Genomic DNA, 20,518 nt, shown 5'->3' on the forward strand with positions numbered 1-20,518 from the left:
TTCCAACCCATAATACCACACAAATACATTCTTGTCAAAACAAACAACATGACAACAATGTATTATCTAAACAAACAAGGAGGAACACACTCAACACAATTGTGCCTCCTAACACAAAAAATTTGGCAGTGGGCGATTCACAACAACATTCGCCTAATAGCACAATTTATTCCAGGAATACAAAACCAACTAGCAGACAACCTTTCGCGAGACCACCAACAAGTCCACGAATGGGAAATTCACCCCCAAGTTCTGAACAAGTACTTTCAAATTTGGGGAACACCCCAGATAGATTTGTTCGCAACAAGAGAAAACTCAAAATGCCAAAACTTCGCATCCAGGTACCCACACCGCGAATCACAAGGCAATGCTCTATGGATGAATTGGTCAGGGATATTTGCGTACGCTTTTCCCCCTCTCCCTCTCCTTCCATATCTAGTAAACAAGTTAAGTCAAAACCAACTCAAACTCATACTGATAGCACCCACATGGGCAAGACAACCTTGGTATACCACTCTACTAGACCTTTCACTAGTACCGCATGTCAAACTACCCAACAGGCCAGATCTGTTAACACAACACAAACAACAGATCAGACATCCAAACCCAGCATCATTGAATCTGGCAATTTGGCTCCTGAAATCCTAGAATTCGGACACTTGGACCTCACACAAGAATGCATGGAGGTCATAAAACAAGCTAGAAAACCTTCCACTAGACACTGCTATGCATCTAAGTGGAAAAGATTTGTTTACTACTGCCATGCCAATCAAATACAACCAGTACATGCCTCTACTAAAGACATAGTAGGATACTTACTACATTTGCAAAAAGCAAATCTCGCTTTTTCATCTATAAAAATACACCTCGCAGCTATATCTGCTTACCTACAAACTACTCATTCATCGTCTCTATTTAGAATACCAGTTATTAAAGCATTCATGGAAGGGCTAAAAAGAATTATACCACCAAGAACACCACCAGTTCCTTCATGGAATCTTAACATCGTCTTAACAAGACTCATGGGTCCCCCTTTCGAACCCATGCATTCCTGTGAAATGCAATATCTAACCTGGAAGGTCGCATTTCTCATTGCAATCACATCCCTCAGAAGAGTACGTGAAATACAGGCATTTACCATACAAGAACCATTTATTCAAATACACAACAATAAAATAGTTCTAAGAACAAATCCAAAATTTCTGCCAAAAGTAATCTCACCATTCCATTTAAATCAAACAGTAGAATTGCCAGTGTTCTTCCCACAACCAAATTCTGTGGCTGAAAGGGCACTACATACATTAGACATCAAAAGAGCACTAATGTATTACATTGACAGAACAAAGCTAATCAGGAAAACAAAACAACTGTTCATAGCTTTTCAAAAACCACACATAGGAAATCCAATCTCTAAACAAGGCATTGCTAGATGGATAGTCAGATGCATCCAAACATGCTATCTTAAAGCCAAAAGAAAATTGCCTATTACACCAAAGGCACACTCAACCAGAAAGAAAGGTGCTACAATGGCCTTTCTAGGAAACATTCCTATGAGCGAAATATGTAAGGCTGCAACCTGGTCTACGCCTCATACGTTTACTAAACACTACTGTGTAGACGTACTAAATGCACAACAAGCTACAGTGGGCCAAGCTGTACGAAGAACATTATTCCAAACTACTTCAACTCCTACAGGCTAAACCACCGCTTTTAGGGGAGGTAACTGCTTTATAGTCTATGCCAAACATGTGTATCTGCAGCAACATATGCCATCGAACTGAAAATGTCACTTACCCAGTGTACATCTGTTCGTGGCATTAGTCGCTGCAGATTCACATGTACCCTCCCACCTCCCCGGGAAGCCTGTAGCCGTTTAGAAGTAGATCATAAACCTTAAACATCTGAACATTTGTAAATAATTATTAGAAACTCTTATCATACATACATATTCACTCCATTGCATGGGCACTATTTATACCAAACAACTCCATCCTCACCCTCTGCGGGGAAAACAATCTAAGATGGAGTCGACGCCCATGCGCAATGGAGCCAAAGAGGGAGGAGTCCTTCGGTCCCGTGACCAAAAAGACTTCTTCGAAGAAAAACAACTTGTAATACTCCGAGCCCAACACCAGGCAGCGGACTGTGCCAAACATGTGAATCTGCAGCGACTAATGCCACGAACAGATGTACACTGGGTAAGTGACATTTTCAATCCGACTTCACCAGTCAGCAGGATTTTGTATTACCATTCTGGCCATAGTAAATATGACCTTCCTGCTCCTTTCAGATCAGCAGCTGCCACTTCAACAGTGTATGAGGGCAGCCCCAATGTTAGCTTATGAAGGGAGCAGGCCGCACAGTAGTGTAAAAACGAATTTAGGAGTTTTACACTACCAGGACATATAACTACACAGGTACATGTCCTGCCTTTTACCTACACAGCACCCTGCTCTAGGGGTTACCTAGGGCACACATTACGGGTGACTTATATGTAGAAAAAGGGGAGTTCTAGGCTTGGCAAGTACTTTTAAATGCCAAGTCGAGGTGGCAGTGAAACTGCACACACAGGCCTTGCAATGGCAGGCCTGAGACAAGGAAAAGGGGCTACTTAAGTGGGTGGCACAACCAGTGCTGCTGGCCCACTAGTAGCATTTAATTTACCAGCCCTATGCACATAAAGTGCACCTTACTAGGGACTTATAAGTAAATTAATAGTCCAATCAGGTATGATTCAAGGTTACCATGTTTTAAGGGAGAGAGCATATGCACTTTAGCACTGGTTAGCAGTGGTAAAGTGCGCAGAGTCTAAAAACCAGCAAAAACTGTGTCCACAAAGTGGAGGGAGGTAGGCAAAAAGTTAGGGGTGACTACCCTAAGGCTGTCAGGTCTAACACTTACCTACTGTGTGATTTCAAGGAATTTCTCCCCTAGTAAGGAGAGATGCTAGTGTGCGATAGGCACAGTCTGCCTAGTATGGTAGACTAGGTAAGTGTACATAAACAGTATATCGTCAGTTCTTGCACCACTCCTGAAGCACTAACATTATGAAACTCTGCTGCCTGCTTCCTATTACCTGAGATGCCTCTCGCTGCCTGAGGATTCGGGGCTGGTACACATTAAACAATGAGGCCTCCTGGATTGGGTTGGGAGCCTGTTTAGAACGGTGAGGGTAGGGGTGCTTTGTATATTAAACATGAAACAGGATAACCTTCCCTTGCCCATGGATTATTGTGATTTCTGTGGAGTACTTGACATGAAGATCTTTTTCTGCATGTCGCGATTAGGATTTTGTGGTCAGTTAAAACATTTTCAGGAAACTAGGCAGGTGACCATAGTAAAACAATATTGATTGACAATAAAATATTTTTAAGTGATAAATTGATTGTCTTAAAAACATTTGGTTATTTTTTGTCATTAAAACAATTACAAACCAGGACATACGCTCTAAATAACATTACGTTGTGCATGGAAAAAAACGTTCATTACATATAGACATTAAACATTTAAGAAGTTTCATCCAATCGTTTAATAAATTCTCAATCGTTTCCTCAGGGTTTTTCAGGCACAGTCTCCCAGGTTGGGTGGGTGTAGGGAGAACTATTAGCTGAAAATGATTCTAGCTTTAGACTCTGATATTATTTGTATAAAATTCAAGCTCATGCACCTACCAGTTCCTTGTTATTGGGGTCTGCAGCTGGATGAGGCTAGCATCTGGCCGATGAGCTCTGGCCCGCAACCCTGACAATCGGCCTTGTTGCTGTGCACCAAGACCTCACTAGAGCCCTGGTGTGAACAATAGGGGGGCCCTGACCCTTGGGAACCTTGTGGTTCACATCTGGACCACTTGCAGCTTTGTGCAGCCTGGGTGATGATCTTCACCTTGGGCCTGCAGCTATCGCCGCAGCATGAAAATGAGGCCGATGCTGGGGTGAAGCGCTTAGCCACAGGGAAGAGCATAAGCCCAGTGTCCTGATGTGGTCTTCTTGAAACCTGTTTATCATGGCTCCACATCCTTGCACTAGTCTGTTCTGGATGGGCGATTTTAATGTTGTTCTCGACTTGTGATACAAACAGGATCCTTGTGATGTCCGACGAAAGCCAACTAACCCAATGAGAAATTGGTTTGATGGCTGAAACTTGTTGACCCAGGGAATAGAGGATACTAATTTCCTTAGTGCATCCCCACCTGTTTTTAAATCTGCCAGGGTGCCCTTTGAAAATACATTTAACCCTGAGGACACCCTAGACTAGACTACCCTAAATCTAGGATCCCACCTAATAACCAGAGAGCTCCCTTGGCTACCAAGGTTGAGCCCGTCCAGATGCACTAAATATGTGGATGAGGACTCTATAATGAAGCATGCCACTTGGAATTCCAGTGGATGATAGTCCTTTTAATACCCTAGGGCAGTGGTTCCCAAACTTTTTCGACCTGCGGCTCCCTTGACCTATTGGCAGTTGGCCATGGCTCACCGTTACGTTACTTTTTTTGGCAGGTGGGAGGATGTAAGCCCGGCATCGGGGGTACTTCCATTTTCCTCCCTGAAATGAATTGCTGTGAAGGTATTATTATCGTAGTTGTGATCTACTTTGTCACTGAACTGATGCTGTAATAAAGCACTTTATCAGCAACAAATACTCACTTTACCACCTCTCCTTTTTACTACAGGCCTTGAAGCCTTAAACCACACGTTCCTGCCATGAAAGCATCTTCTTCAGTGGCAGAAGCTTGCATCATATTCTGCATGTCACAGAACTAAATAGAATACATATCTCTGACAATCCTTAGCAACAAATATGACACAACCACTAAGAATTAACATCAGCAATCTGAAAAGGGCAGTGTTGGCTACATTCGCAGAAGGACCTTCAATAGAAAAGTCTGTTGCAGATGGCATCCGAATGCCATATATAGCTGAGCTATAACTGAAATGCAATGGGAGTAACTTCCTATTCAAACTATCTCAGTGCCTGTACACTAAGAAGGTGATATCCCCTCAGACATGAACCTGATGCTGAGGAAGCCAACCTTTCTCCAGCAGCAGGCAGGTCACTGTTTTCCTTAAAGGAAAAGAAGGGCAGCGCGAATCTCTGAGCACCCTTTAAGATGGCTATCCAAACCCTGCGCTCATCATTGCATTTCTCACACATGCAAAACTGTAGCAGTTGAGGCACCCATCTCTCTCTTTGCTGAAATGCAGGTTAGAGCAGGAACTGCTGCTGCAGGTGGGAGGGACTCAGTAGGAGTAAGAATAGGAGTATTCAGAGTAAGAAGGAGGAAGTAGAGTTAAGAGTAGGAATATTTAGCAGAGTAACAGACCGCGAATAGCTGCAAGAGTTAGAAGGAATATTATTTGGAGTAAGCAGAAGCTTTGTTGCTAGTAAAGTGATGAAAGTAAGAATGACAGAATAAGATAAAGATGATAAGAGAACAAATCCTTTCATTTACTTCTAACAAAGAATCTGTGCTAGTAAAGCTGGATGTGCTTTCCGTTTCATGCACAGATCACATTGAAGTAAGGGACTTTAATTAAGCACTATTGCAGCTTGCTTCAGTTGGTTAAATATCACATGTACGCAGCTGAAATAGGTAATATTTACACGTTTTAAGGCGATCAGACACTGCTGACATGCACTACCTGGCATTTATAAGCACGTTATTGCTGTTTCACTGGCTCACTAAGGTACAATGTCTACTGGTACAATAGTTTACAGCTCTACCGGTCTCTGTAACATACCTTGTATGGAAGAAGAGTGCAGTGGAAGGTGGGCTGTGGTGCATTAGCAGGCATCCAGCCAAGGTCTGACTGCAGTCACTAGGCTGAGTATCCTATGATCTTTGTCTTATAGACAAATGTTAGCTGTGTAATAAACTGCCTATCTGTAGGGCCCTGCTGACAAGAAAAACAAAGTGCACAAGACAATAAAGGTACCTACATACAGACAATGCATCTGCAATGCACACATTTTTCAAAAGTGTGTCTTAGAGTGGCTTATTCCGAGTGAAATGTTTGTGACCTATCCTTGAAGGGACAGAATTAGTTGTCTGTGACAGCAGGTCTTCCATGAAGGCCTGATTATGCATTATTTGCTGAGCAGAAGAAATGCCCTTTACAGTGCTTTACTGCATATTTCTTTACTGTTTATTTTATTTTTGGAGCTTGTGCATTAAATTAATGTTCACCCTTAATGACCTTTATAAGCAGTCTTCCTTGTCTACTTACCTAGGGCGAGGTTATAAGAATTAGCATGTGTATTTTAATTATACTGCACAAAAGGTTTTGTTAAACTGCATGAAGGGATTTCTAAAATTCACTCGAGCAACACTTCTGAACTGTTTAGCTCACCTGTTAAATAACTCTGAGTTGAGAGATGGTTTTATGTTTCAGTGTCATCCATTAACACTGCAGTTAGCTGGAGGCCAGGGCAAGTAGTGACAGCAGATATTTATAGCTATTCCTCATTTCGTTCCCAAACGTGTGCTTGGTGCATGGCGCCCCTAGCTAGTTTAGATGGCGCACCTGGGTGCCACGGCGCACAGATTGGGAACCACTGCCCTAGGGCAATCCCCGTGGACTGGAATGGAGAGAAAAGCCAAGCACGGTAGGGGTTCCCTCCTGTTTTTTTTGGGTTAGATATTTGGGAAGGTGAGTGAACCTTGTATCACTTCTTACTCCCTCCTTCGTGGAATATGTTACTCTAGGAGTTCCTTTCACTAGAGAGCAACACACTGTCCATCTATTTGTGGATAACGTCCTGACTTTAACAGATCCGGTACTGGTGCTGGACCTCCTGGAGATGTTTGAGAGTCTCTCCGGTTATAAAGTGAACCTAGCAAAATCCAAAATGGTGGAATAGGATTACCACTGGAGGTGAGATGGGCGTTGCCGACTTTGGCCTCATTTCAGTGGTCCCCGGGTAAGAAGCTGAAATACTTGGGAGGCTACCTAATGCTACATCATCAAATCCTATATGCTGCCAACTACCCTCGTCTATTAGAATCAATTAGGTATGATCTCCACAGACAGGCATGTGTCTATATTTCCAGGATAGGCAGAGTGGCTGCTGTTAAGCTAAATGTACTGCCCCGATTGCTCTACCTATGCCCGATACTGCCGGTCTTTCACCACGAGAAGGACCTCTAGTCTCTACAAAGGGTCATTGACCATTTTATTTGGGCAGGTAAAAAGACATGAGTCTAATAGGCGATTATGAGTGCTTCTAGTGTGTCCGGGGGCCTCGACTTCACAGTCATTCAGAAGTATTATCAAGTGGCTCAGCTCCACTTTTCGTTTGTGAATGGTCGCTCTATAAAACTGAGCGACACTGGGTCTCTATGATGAGGTGGTTATGGGACGAGCTTCTTGGTGGTTCTCTGGTTGCCCAGACTAGCCCAGTCCACAGTATGTTACTTCTCATAAATACTCCAAACCAATTTTAGCGTCTGGTACACGGACACCAAGAATTGCACTCCCACCACCTTGTTGGAGTCAGGGAGATGGGGCGTTGGGGCAGGGGAAGTGGGATTCTTGGCCATATTATGGGGGTAATGGGACACCCACTGAAACCTGATTGATTGTTTTATTACTCCTGCAAGTGGGAATGCCAACATTACTTAAAGCGGACAAGAGAGTAATATTCGACATGCTTCTGTCCATGAAATAGCTGGTATTGCTGTGGAAGACCCTGATTAGCCCCTCTTTTCAGGAATGGATTGGCAGGCTGTAGACTTTGATCACCATGGGGAAATGGACATGGAATCTTGCCGATATGGACCATAAATTCGACACAGTGGTACCCCCCTAATGATTTACCTCTCGGGCTTTGGCCCATGTTACAGCTTTCTCAGATCTTTGAGGTCCATATGGCTGCTGGCCAAGGTAGAAACTGTGTTCCTCTCTTAGTCTTTATATGATTGTTAGTTTTGTGCATGAAGCGTAAAGCACTCTTGCCTAGAATGTTTATTTTACGTTCTTTTTTCCGTTTAGAATTGTGTTTTGTTAGACTTAGTCTTGCTTTGCCTATGAAGGCTTTTTACGTGGGGATGGAAAGGGGCTGTTTGTCCTTTTATATTGTCAAACGTAAAACCTAATACAATTTCTATGGGGTAAAAAAGAAGAAATGCCTTTCCTTTTTTCCCAAAAACAAAGCCTGTGCTTGAAAAAGAAAAAACAAACAAACACGGGGCATCAGTCGAGAATTAAGAAAAAAATAGATGATATATCTTGAATGTTGTAAAATGTCATCGGTATGTTGTAAAAAATGTCAGTGTAATGTTATTTAGAGCGTATGTCCTGTTTTGTGATTGTTCATAATGGCATAAATTAACTAAATGTGTTTAATACAATTAATTGATCACTTAAAAATATTATTGTCAATCAGTATTATTTTACTATGGTCACCAGCCTAGTTTCTTGAAAAATATTTAACTGCCCTCGAAATCTATGATGGGGGCTGTCAACCCTTATGTCAGTGTACTACCTGAGCTGCCAGTCACAATTTCTCTTTAAGTTTAGGAAGGCTACAGTGTTTTTCCCCAATTAAAAAAAAAAAAGAGAAAGTTACCTGCGTGAAGCTTTGGCAAATTGTTCCCCACATTGGCACGTTGCATACTGAGAGATACCTGGATTGGAAATGGAAACTGCCTGCTGTCTTGCTTTGGCAGTCACAGGACATGGGCTTGAACCTAGTTGAAGGCTCTTGATATGGTGATATCACATGTGGTTATAGCAGTATAATCTAGACTTCCTTGCTCCAGATATACTCATCTCTTTATTTTCTAACATAGGATTAACAACTGTATAGGAGAATCCAACCATCGCTCCTTCCTCTGCGCCCTCTTCCTCTTTCTTGTGACGGCCATCTATGGGATCACACTTACACTGGGCACCATCTGTCGGGGACGAAGCATTTTCATAGCTCTGCTATACTGTCCCGGGGTCTACAGAGATTACAGGTGAGGATATCTGCAGCAGGCTGCTAATTGAACTGTATTCATAGAGTATGCATTACGTATCTTTGATGTGGAAGTATGAAATTGTCTTTGTGTGGTCAGAAGCAGTTTGTCGTCTTTTGTACAAGTGATCAGGCAAAAGCAGTCTCATGAGGAGATGTGAAGGCTGCCTAGAACCAATAATTCTAGTTCAGTAGTTTCATTGACTGTACATTGAAAGAACCTGTTGATTTAATTAGTTATATGTTTTGTGTGAGTTTAAGGCTGTCTAGACTTGTGTATTCTGTGAATTAACACAGAACAGGCTTTTCTTCAAGGGTTAATGTCCTGATACAACTGCTTGGATGGACTTTCCATGGTAAACGGTCTAAACATTGTTTCCAAGGGAGGATGTGTCCATCTTTTCAACACTTTGGTGGATAGTGTTTTTACTGGAAGTAGGGACATGCTCTATCTAGATGGGTGGTTTCTAGAGTAGGCCATACAGTTCAGCTTATGTGATTTCTTGATTATACTTATAGCACTGAAGTCTGACTGTAGCGCATTGACAGCCTGTACAGATCACACCAGATGTGCCAAGTGCTCCAATCTCTTGCTGATTTGGCTGATAAGACAATCTTCTAAATCCAGGCATGTAGTGCATTACAATTGCCCGGATAAAAAACAGAAGTGGAAGAAAGATCTTTTAGTTTTGGCAGGAAAACAGAGGCAGTTACTCATTATTCTTGTCAGCAGTCAAATTCTGACCAAAAATAGACATTTTTGACTGAAAATATAAAAATCTAAATCAGTAGAAGTAATTCGGCTCATATTTTTCTCAAATTCTGTGTGCTTCATAAAGCAATAGGTCCTGTAAATATGTGCCAGACATACATTGTGCAATGAAAAATTCACTTGTTTACGGTTACAAATTGCATTTTGATTGAATTGTCCTCATTTATTTCCACAAGGAAAACCAGTTTTGTCCCAATAAAATGTAATCTAGATAATTTTCCTTCTGCCACACTGGAAACACGCTGGCAACGTCTTGGTGTAAGCTCACAGTAGTTTGGAGGGTGCTAGTTAAAGGTGTAATGAATCCTACAGAGTTACAGCTTTGCGGGATCCTCCCATGAGTTTTAATGGCCACTGTGTTACCCATGTCCTATACCAGTGGTTCCCAATCTGTGCGCCGTGGCACCCAGGTGCGCCATCTAAACTAGCTAGGGGCGCCATGCACCAAGCACACGTTTGGGAACGAAATGAGGAATAGCTATAAATATCTGCTGTCACTACTTGCCCTGGCCTCCAGCTAACTGCAGTGTTAATGGATGACACTGAAACATAAAACCATCTCTCAACTCAGAGTTATTTAACAGGTGAGCTAAACAGTTCAGAAGTGTTGCTCGAGTGAATTTTAGAAATCCCTTCATGCAGTTTAACAAAACCTTTTGTGCAGTATAATTAAAATACACATGCTAATTCTTATAACCTCGCCCTAGGTAAGTAGACAAGGAAGACTGCTTATAAAGGTCATTAAGGGTGAACATTAATTTAATGCACAAGCTCCAAAAAATAAAATAAACAGTAAAGAAATATGCAGTAAAGCACTGTAAAGGGCATTTCTTCTGCTCAGCAAATAATGCATAATCAGGCCTTCATGGAAGACCTGCTGTCACAGACAACTAATTCTGTCCCTTCAAGGATAGGTCACAAACATTTCACTCGGAATAAGCCACTCTAAGACACACTTTTGAAAAATGTGTGCATTGCAGATGCATTGTCTGTATGTAGGTACCTTTATTGTCTTGTGCACTTTGTTTTTCTTGTCAGCAGGGCCCTACAGATAGGCAGTTTATTACACAGCTAACATTTGTCTATAAGACAAAGATCATAGGATACTCAGCCTAGTGACTGCAGTCAGACCTTGGCTGGATGCCTGCTAATGCACCACAGCCCACCTTCCACTGCACTCTTCTTCCATACAAGGTATGTTACAGAGACCGGTAGAGCTGTAAACTATTGTACCAGTAGACATTGTACCTTAGTGAGCCAGTGAAACAGCAATAACATGCTTATAAATGCCAGGTAGTGCATGTCAGCAGTGTCTGATCGCCTTAAAACGTGTAAATATTACCTATTTCAGCTGCGTACATGTGATATTTAACCAACTGAAGCAAGCTGCAATAGTGCTTAATTAAAGTCCCTTACTTCAATGTGATCTGTGCATGAAACGGAAAGCACATCCAGCTTTACTAGCACAGATTCTTTGTTAGAAGTAAATGAAAGGATTTGTTCTCTTATCATCTTTATCTTATTCTGTCATTCTTACTTTCATCACTTTACTAGCAACAAAGCTTCTGCTTACTCCAAATAATATTCCTTCTTACTCTTGCAGCTATTCGCGGTCTGTTACTCTGCTAAATATTCCTACTCTTAACTCTACTTCCTCCTTCTTACTCTGAATACTCCTATTCTTACTCCTACTGAGTCTCTCCCACCTGCAGCAGCAGTTCCTGCTCTAACCTGCATTTCAGCAAAGAGAGAGATGGGTGCCTCAACTGCTACAGTTTTGCATGTGTGAGAAATGCAATGATGAGCGCAGGGTTTGGATAGCCATCTTAAAGGGTGCTCAGAGATTCGCGCTGCCCTTCTTTTCCTTTAAGGAAAACAGTGACCTGCCTGCTGCTGGAGGAAGGTTGGCTTCCTCAGCATCAGGTTCATGTCTGAGGGGATATCACCTTCTTAGTGTACTGGCACTGAGATAGTTTGAATAGGAAGTTACTCCCATTGCATTTCAGTTATAGCTCAGCTATATATGGCATTCGGATGCCATCTGCAACAGACTTTTCTATTGAAGGTCCTTCTGCGAATGTAGCCAACACTGCCCTTTTCAGATTGCTGATGTTAATTCTTAGTGGTTGTGTCATATTTGTTGCTAAGGATTGTCAGAGATATGTATTCTATTTAGTTCTGTGACATGCAGAATATGATGCAAGCTTCTGCCACTGAAGAAGATGCTTTCATGGCAGGAACGTGTGGTTTAAGGCTTCAAGGCCTGTAGTAAAAAGGAGAGGTGGTAAAGTGAGTATTTGTTGCTGATAAAGTGCTTTATTACAGCATCAGTTCAGTGACAAAGTAGATCACAACTACGATAATAATACCTTCACAGCAATTCATTTCAGGGAGGAAAATGGAAGTACCCCCGATGCCGGGCTTACATCCTCCCACCTGCCAAAAAAAGTAACGTAACGGTGAGCCACGGCCAACTGCCAATAGGTCAAGGGAGCCGCAGGTCGAAAAAGTTTGGGAACCACTGTCCTATACGTTAACCTACACCCCCGACCCTCCCACCGCGCCTTTTCACCCATCTTGCCAAAATTACTTTAGCGTAAAAGTCTACCAGACAGGTGGATTTTTCCAGTTGGATTTATCCATGGATATTCTGATTCTGTGACTAAGATTTCCCCATTTACAAATAGGGATGCCCCTGTATAAAGGTATATAGCAAATGCTCTGAAAGCATTAAGAGGAACCATATGCCTCAGAAGCTGAACTATCCTCTGGCACTTAAGTGAATTAGTTGTCACACTGATCCTAGGATGTTATGACTTAAAGACAATTATGTGCTTTTGGGCTAAGATAGGTCAAAGGTGAGCCATCCCTGATTGCTTTGTTTTTATCCTGTAGCACTTGTGCATGTGGCTATTTTCAGTATACTGGCTTGTAGTCTGATAGGGGGGCTACTAAGCGATTGCAGTGGTCCCGCCAGGGTATTAGGTCCTCTGACACTCTGTCATCCTGCCTACACAATTTTATATGGCTCTCCTCTGCTAATGTCCACTCTGCCACATCTCTGCGCCTGTGTAGTATCATCTGATTGCGCTTCCCCATCCACGTGATCGCTACTCTGTGCCTAACAAGCACTAATACTAATTAAGCAAATCTGTATGGTACCTTACAACCCATATGTTTTTTAATAAAGCCCAGCAGGCAACATCTTGGTGTTGTCTCCAATTGTAAGTGTGTAGCCCTCTGTAGTTTGCTCACCACCTGGGTTCAGAAGCCCCTCACTGCCAGCCAGTCCAAAGCCAAATGTATGAAGCCAGTGCTGTACTTGTCGCAGTGCTGACAACTGTCCCCTGTGGTTGGTGCCATTCCTTTAAGTCCCACGGGGGTCAGGTTTGTTCTGTGCAGGAAATTATAATGCATCAATTTAAATAGACCATTACTGGAGACAGTTTTCATAAGTGCATGTGTGTATGCTGATTCCTCATCCTCCAGTGGATTTTCGAAGTCAATATCCCAAGCTGCCTGGCCTGTGTTGCCATATTGTCCATCATTTTTCTGACCAGCACCAGGATCCATGGTGAGAGTTACCGATGGAACATAGCTAGCCCAAGCAGCTGAACAACAAAGTGCTGCCTTGTTGCAGCCGCCTGTCGAACCGCATATGGCTTACTGGATGAGATCCCCTCTCTTTCCATCAGTAACGCTGGGAGGCCATCTGCCTGCACAAAAGCTTCCAGCAGACTCTCTACTCAGTTGTCTGCATTGTTCATTCATCTTGCTACTTGCTGTAGCTGTGCAGCATAATAGTATATATAGGTTGAGACTTGGTGCCTCTAGCCCTCCGTCCTCATACAGTCGGGCAAGCGTGCTGAAAACTACCCTACATCTCCTGCCCTTCCTCAATAATGAAATCAGAAGTGATTTCAATTGCCAGAATATTCGCTCTGGAATGGGACACAGAGGATTTTGTAGAACATACAGGCAGCGTAGCAGCACAGCCATCTTTGAGATTGCCAGTGTACTCATTGACCGGTCGGGTGTGTTCCAGAACGCTATTGATGCTTTAAGCTTGCATAGTACCCTGCCCAAATTTAGGCTCTGTTGCAGAGTCTCAGAATGTGCTACCCTGATCCCCAAATATTGTAAATGCTGTTGTTCCCAGGGCAGGCCGATCTCCAGTAGATTATCCACTGGTGCCTTCACCAGCGACACCAGAGGGGAAAATAGAGATTTGACTCTGTTGATACGGAGACCAGAGATGTCTCCAGAGTCATCCAACAGTCTCAAAAGTACTGGCGATGCCTTGCAGGAGACGAGAAATAGAATAGTGCATCATCCTCGTAGGGTGTTGTTATATGGTGCAATTCTCCCAGGTGTATACCCCAGCCCTGTAGCTCTCTTCCCACCCAGACTGCCAGGTGCGCCAGTGCAAACAGGAGTGGCGACAATGGGCACCCCGTTGCGTTCCGCACCCCAGTGTCCAGAGCTCAGATCTGTGTTGTCCATCCTTTACTCTGGCCTTTGGGTTTGTATACAACAGCTTTAGCCAATCTCTGAATAGTGGCCCAAAATACATCTCTCTAAGGACTTCTAGGAGACACCCCCAGTCCTTTGTGTCAAATGCTATGGTGCCCAGGACCATCTCCTTGTCGCGGCTCTCCAGCTCGTGTAACACATGAGCCAAGCGCTAGAGGTTCATACCCGTATTCCGAATTGGAATGAACCCAGACTTTTCCTTGTGCACCAGTTTGGGCATGTGGATGGGCATCTATTTGCTTCTGTTTTGCGTACAATTTTAACATCTTTGTTGTTAATTGTTATTGGTATGTAGGCTGACGATTTTTTAAACCCCTGCCGATTTTTAAAAACGGGCATATCTCCCCATCTCCCATAGATTTTTGGAGCGCCCCTTTTTCACTGGGCCTCCTGCAGCACCTCCAGGAAGTGTTGCATGGTGTCTGCTGGGAATGAATCATACAATTCCATGGGGACTCTGCCGCCCCCTGGCGCCTTAGCTTTTGGTAGCGCTCTGAGTTCTCATTCCAGAGGTGCATCCAGCTCTTCTGCCACCAGTATATCTAGTTGTGGGATCTCCTGAGTCTGTAAGAATGGCACACCGCAGTTAGAGGTTATGTGGGAGATCAGCCTCGTACACCTGCTGGATGTGTTCTCGCAATACCCCCACCAAGCCCACTCTAGTAGTGATATCTCAGCCGTCTGGTGTCCTCAATTGCATCTTGGGTGTGTGTGGGGTGTGTAGTATCCAGGCCAGAAGCTCCCCCGGTTATCGCCCTCTCTATGAAGGCCACAAATACTTTAAAAGTTATTTTTATGTGGTCTACTTAATTCATCCAACTATTTAATCAATATCTTGGATCAGATAGAGAAAGGAATGTCATTGTATCGTATGGACCTGGATATGTACATCCACATGTATTCATAATATAATCTACTTTTCAATGTCTGTCTATAGTGTGATGTGCTATTTGGCAACATTGTTGAGATTGGAGAGGGTCTATGATTCACAAGAGGCTAAGCCTCAAGTGAGTCATGATGCCCCTCCCTTTCCTTATCAATGGTACTACATGGCATATTATACTCAGTGGACCTGCATGTGTATGGTTAATGCCATCCTGCTTTTTTCTAATTTGCAGTAGTCATTAACAAAGGTGTTTTACCATAACTAGAGCTAGAGGGGTTAAATCTGTGCATTGAGATAAAAATCACGATAACAAGACCTTCTGGATACGGCACCAGCTTTTTCTTCTATACATTTTCTAGATCAAAATGTGTGAAGAATTAATCAGCGTTTTCTCAAACCACGTTCTACTGTGGTTAGAGTAACTTTACACTCGAGTAATAATCGTGTGACTTTGGGCCAGATGTACGGAAAAGTTAGGTTACAAATTCCTAATTGTGAATTTTTGTGATTCGCAATTAGGAAACCGCAAACACCCATGTTCAAATGCGTCTTTGATACATTTTGCGATTCCCAGTGGGTCACAAATAGACCTACCTCATTAATATTCATGAAGTAGGTCTTGCTTTGCCCATTGAGAATCAGAGATGGTGGCCTGCTGGTGTCAGCAGACCACAATGTCTGTGATTGCTTTTTAATACAGGAATGTTTGTTTATTTTTTTAAAAATTAAATGCAACCTAGTTTCCTTAAAGGAAAACTGGATTCACTTCAAAAACAAAAAAGAAAAGCTTTCTTTTCATGTTTTTTTTTTTTGGGGGGATAAACAATTTTATTAATTTTTGAACAAGCAACGTAAGGCACAGCACTGCACAAGGCCCGCACATTGTCAGTTGAGAGGCAGCCACACTAGTTGGGTTCAAGACAAAGACCATATATACATAGGATAGTAGATCAGTATGAAATAAGTTACTTACCTGTAACTGTAGTTCTCCAGTATTGGAACTTTCATAGATTGACCTGCTTGAATACTTACCCGTCATCGAGATGGGAGTCCCCGGTGTAATACATAAGATATGCTTATATGTATACCTACATTATCTGCATTAGGCCATTAGCTTAGTAACATATCAGTCATTTTGTAAAAAAACAAAATGCCCAAACTCAAAAGCTCAACTAATCATGCTACAACACCCACTAGAAGCCTCCTGTGAGGAACTGCCTTCCCTCAGATTTTCCGAGCATAAGTGCTGTAATATTAAGAAACACTAAGAAAAGAGAAGGTGAGCTCCTCAGGGGAGGTGGTGGGTCACATGTGAATCTATGAAAGCTTCCAATACTGGAGAACTACAGTTACAGGTAAGTAACTTATTTCTTACTCCAGTATTGGAACTTTCATAGACTCACATGCTTGCATAAGAATAGGAAGCAGTGAGTAGCACATATTCTGCAATTTATGAGATAGCATCAACATTTAAATAACTTTGTCTGAGATATAAAGATATATGTGTATGTTCGATGGCATGTGTAGTTGCAGATACACATGCTGTGTATTATTCTGCCATCTAGTGTTGGGCTCTGAGTGTTACAAGTTGTTTTTCTTCGAAGAAGTCTTTTCGAGTCACGAGACCGAGGGACTTCTCCCTTTCGGCTCCATTGCACATGGGCGTCGACTCCATCTTAGATTGTTTTTTTTCCGCCATCGGGTTCGGACGTGTTCCTCTTCGCTCCGTGTTTTGGTTCGGAAAAAGTTAGTTAACAATCGTAAAATTTGACGGTATTGTTTGCGCTCGGTATCAGGTTAGTGATAGCACATCGACACCGAAGAAAAGAAGAGCTCCAGCAGCCCTTCGGGGCTTCCACTCCTCGGCGGGGCCTGGTCGGCCCGACCGCGTGCGTCTTCAAGGCTCATGGGACAGACCCCATTCCGCTTCTGCCCCAAATGCCACGTTAAGTATCCTTATACAGACCAACATTTGGTCTGTAATTTCTGTTTGTCCCCCGAACACAAAGAGGATACGTGCGAGGCCTGCCGGGCATTTCGGTCGAACAAGACGCTGCGGGACCGGGGAGCTCGAAGACTTCAAATGGTGTCGACACCGGCCAGACACCCCGACGTCGAAGAAGAGGAGACATTCTCCATTCCAGATTCGGACTTGGATGAGCCCGAGAGTGAGCAGCCAACGAGGCAACAAACCGTGAGTAAACCAGCCCGGCAAAAACTCACTTGAAAATCATGAAACACCAGGGGACGCCACCGCCGACAGGCCATGGCTTTACCCGAAAGCATGGGCACCAAGCATCGGCACCGATAAAGGCCTCACAACAGCTGAAGACATCCGACTCCGGTCGAGATACCGCTCCGAATATACTCAGCACCGAGATACCAGCTCCGACCAGATCCGGCACCGAGAAATCGGCACCCCGAAAGGCAAAAAGGTTTCTTCGGAGCCGAAAAAGACTGCTGAAAAGGTTTCAGTGCCGAAACACCCAGCCTGGGAGCCGAAACAAAGCTCCTATATGGGCGAATAGGGCCTTTCCTCACAATTACAAGGCCACAGGTTTGAACAAGAACTGGGGATGGGAGAGCCAGACCATACCCAGAGGAGACTCCATATACAGAAAGACACGGGGAAAATAAGTACACTTCCCCCAATTAAGATGAAGCGGAAGCTCGCATTCCATGAGGAGGAAATGCAGCCAAAAGCAAAAGCGGCTAAAGAAAAAACAACACCACAGTTTTCTCCACAGCCATCGCCACCGCCCTCACCACATCTGTCCCCAATAGCAACACCCCCAATGGTGCAGTCACCAACGCACACAGGGATGAGCCAAGATGACCCAGATGCATGGGATCTGTACGATGCACCAGTCTCTGATAAAAGTCCGGATTGCTACCCGGCAAGGCCATCACCACCAGAAGACAGTACTGCTTACATGCAGGTGGTTTCCAGGGCAGCTACTTTTCATAACGTAGCATTGCATTCAGAATCTATAGAAGATGACTTCTTGTTCAATACCCTGTCATCAACACACAACCAATACCAAAGTTTGCCAATGTTACCAGGCATGTTAAAACAAAACCCAGTCAAGAGCAGAGCCATCACACCTAGGGTGGAAAAGAAATATAAACCTCCACCTACGGACGCTGTATACATTACGCAACAGCTGACTCCTGATTCAGTGGTAGTGGGAGCAGCCCGGAAAAGGGCAAACTCACAAACTTCTGGGGACGCACCACCACCCGACAAAGAAAGTCGGAAATTCGATGCTGCAGGCAAAAGGGTGGCAGCACAGGCAGCCAATCAATGGCGAATTGCCAATTTGCAGGCTCTATTGGCAAGATACGACAGGGCACATTGGGACGAAATGCAATATTTCATTGAACACCTTCCCAAAGAGTTCCAGAAGCGTGTCCAACAGGTTGTAGAGGAGGGCCAAACCATCTCCAACAATCAAATAACGTCGGATATGGACTCAGCAGACACGGCGGCCAGAACAGTAAATACGGCGGTCACCATTCGGAGACACGCGTGGCTACGTACCTCTGGATTTAAGCCAGAGATCCAGCAGGCTGTGCTGAATATGCCTTTCAACGGACAACAATTGTTTGGGCCGGAGGTGGATACAGCAATAGACAAACTAAAGAAAGACACTGACACGGCCAAAGCCATGGGCGCGCTCTACTCCCCACAGAGCAGAGGCACTTTTAGGAAGCCACACTTTAGAGGGGGGTTTCGGGCCCAAACCACAGAGCCTTCTACCTCACAGGCCAGACCCACATACCAGGGCCAATACCAAAGAGGAGGCTTCCGGGGACAATACAGGGGTGGACAGTTCCCTAAAACAAGAGGGAAATTCCAAAGCCCAAAAACCCCATAAACTAAACAGTGACTCCAACGTCACAAACCCCCAACACACAACACCAGTGGGGGGGAGACTCGCAGATTATTACCAAAATTGGAAACACATAACTACGGACTCGTGGGTCCTAGCCATTATCCAACATGGTATTGCATAGAATTCCTACAAATACCACCAAATGTGCCTCCAAGAGCACACAACATGTCCAAACAGCACTTAGATCTGTTACAACTAGAAGTCTAAGCGTTGTTACAAAAACAAGCAATAGAACTAGTACCCAATCATCAAAAAGGAACAGGTGTTTACTCCCTGTATTTCCTAATTCCAAAAAAGGATAAATCACTGAAACCCATATTAGACCTCAGAACACTAAATTTTGACATCAAATCAGATCACTTTCACATGGTGACACTTGAAGACGTGATTCCCTGGCTCAAACAGCAGGTCTACATGTCAACATTAGATCTCAAGGATGCTTACTTCCACATACCCATACATCCATCCCACAGGAAATACTTAAGGTTTGTAATCCAAGGCGTGCATTACCAATTCAAAGTGTTACTGTTCGGGATAACAACAGCACCAAGAGTATTCACAAAATGCCTTGCGGTAGTAGCTGCTCATATCAGGAGGCAGCACATGCACTTACTTTGACGATTGGTTAATAAAAACCAGCACTCAGCAACAGTGTCTTCAACACACAAAATACGTCATAGAAAGCCTTCACAAGCTAGGGTTCTCTATAAACTACCAAAAACCACATCTACAACCGTGTCAAATACAACAATACTTAGGAGCAACAATCAACACACAAAGTCCACAAAGGGTACAAGCATTACAAAATGTAATACTAAACATGCACTCAAACCAACACTATCAAGTGAGAGTTGTGATGAAACTTCTAGGCATGATGTCTTCATGCATAGCCATTGTCCCAAACGGAAGACTACACATGCGGCCCTTACAACAGTGCCTAGCAACACAAAGCACAGGGTCAACTTCAAGATCTAGTGTTGATAGACCGCCAAACACACTACTCGCTTCAATGGTGGAATCCTATAAATTTAAACCAGGGGCGGCCATTCTAAGACCCTGTGCCTCAATACGTGATCACAACAGATGCTTCCATGGTAGGGTGGGGAGCACACCTCAACCAGCACAGCATACAGGGACAATGGGACGCTCAACAAAGCCAACTTCATATAAATCATCTGGAGCTGCTAGCAGTATTTCTAGCATTGAAAGCATTTCAACCGTTAATAGCCCACAAACACATTCTTGTCAAAACAGACAACATGACAACAATGTATTACCTAAACAAACAGGGAGGGACACACTCATCACAGCTGTGTCTCTTAGCACAAAAGATTTGGCATTGGGCGATTCACAATCACATTCGCCTAATAGCACAATACATCCCAGGAATTCAAAACCAGTTAGCCGACAATCTCAGTCGAGATCACCAACAAACCCACAAATGGGAAATTCATCCCCAGATACTACAAACTT

General features: G+C 43.6%; 1 protein-coding gene across 5 annotated transcripts in view; it reads left to right on the forward strand.

The window, feature by feature from the left end:
- The window catches only part of ZDHHC23 (zinc finger DHHC-type palmitoyltransferase 23), a 226,749-nt gene that overhangs the window by 178,685 nt on the left and 27,546 nt on the right, over positions 1-20,518 (forward strand). For 4 of the 5 annotated variants that reach the window (XM_069202681.1, XM_069202678.1, XM_069202677.1 and 1 more), the window contains exon 4: positions 8,792-8,959. The exons of the other annotated variant lie outside the window; for it this stretch is intronic. In XM_069202681.1, the coding sequence (XP_069058782.1) occupies positions 8,792-8,959 (168 nt within the window). The remainder of the gene's footprint in view (positions 1-8,791; positions 8,960-20,518) is intronic. 5 annotated transcript variants of the gene reach the window in all.

Source organism: Pleurodeles waltl, chromosome 8, assembly GCF_031143425.1.
Source record: "Pleurodeles waltl isolate 20211129_DDA chromosome 8, aPleWal1.hap1.20221129, whole genome shotgun sequence".
Taxonomy (NCBI): Eukaryota; Metazoa; Chordata; class Amphibia; order Caudata; family Salamandridae; genus Pleurodeles; species Pleurodeles waltl.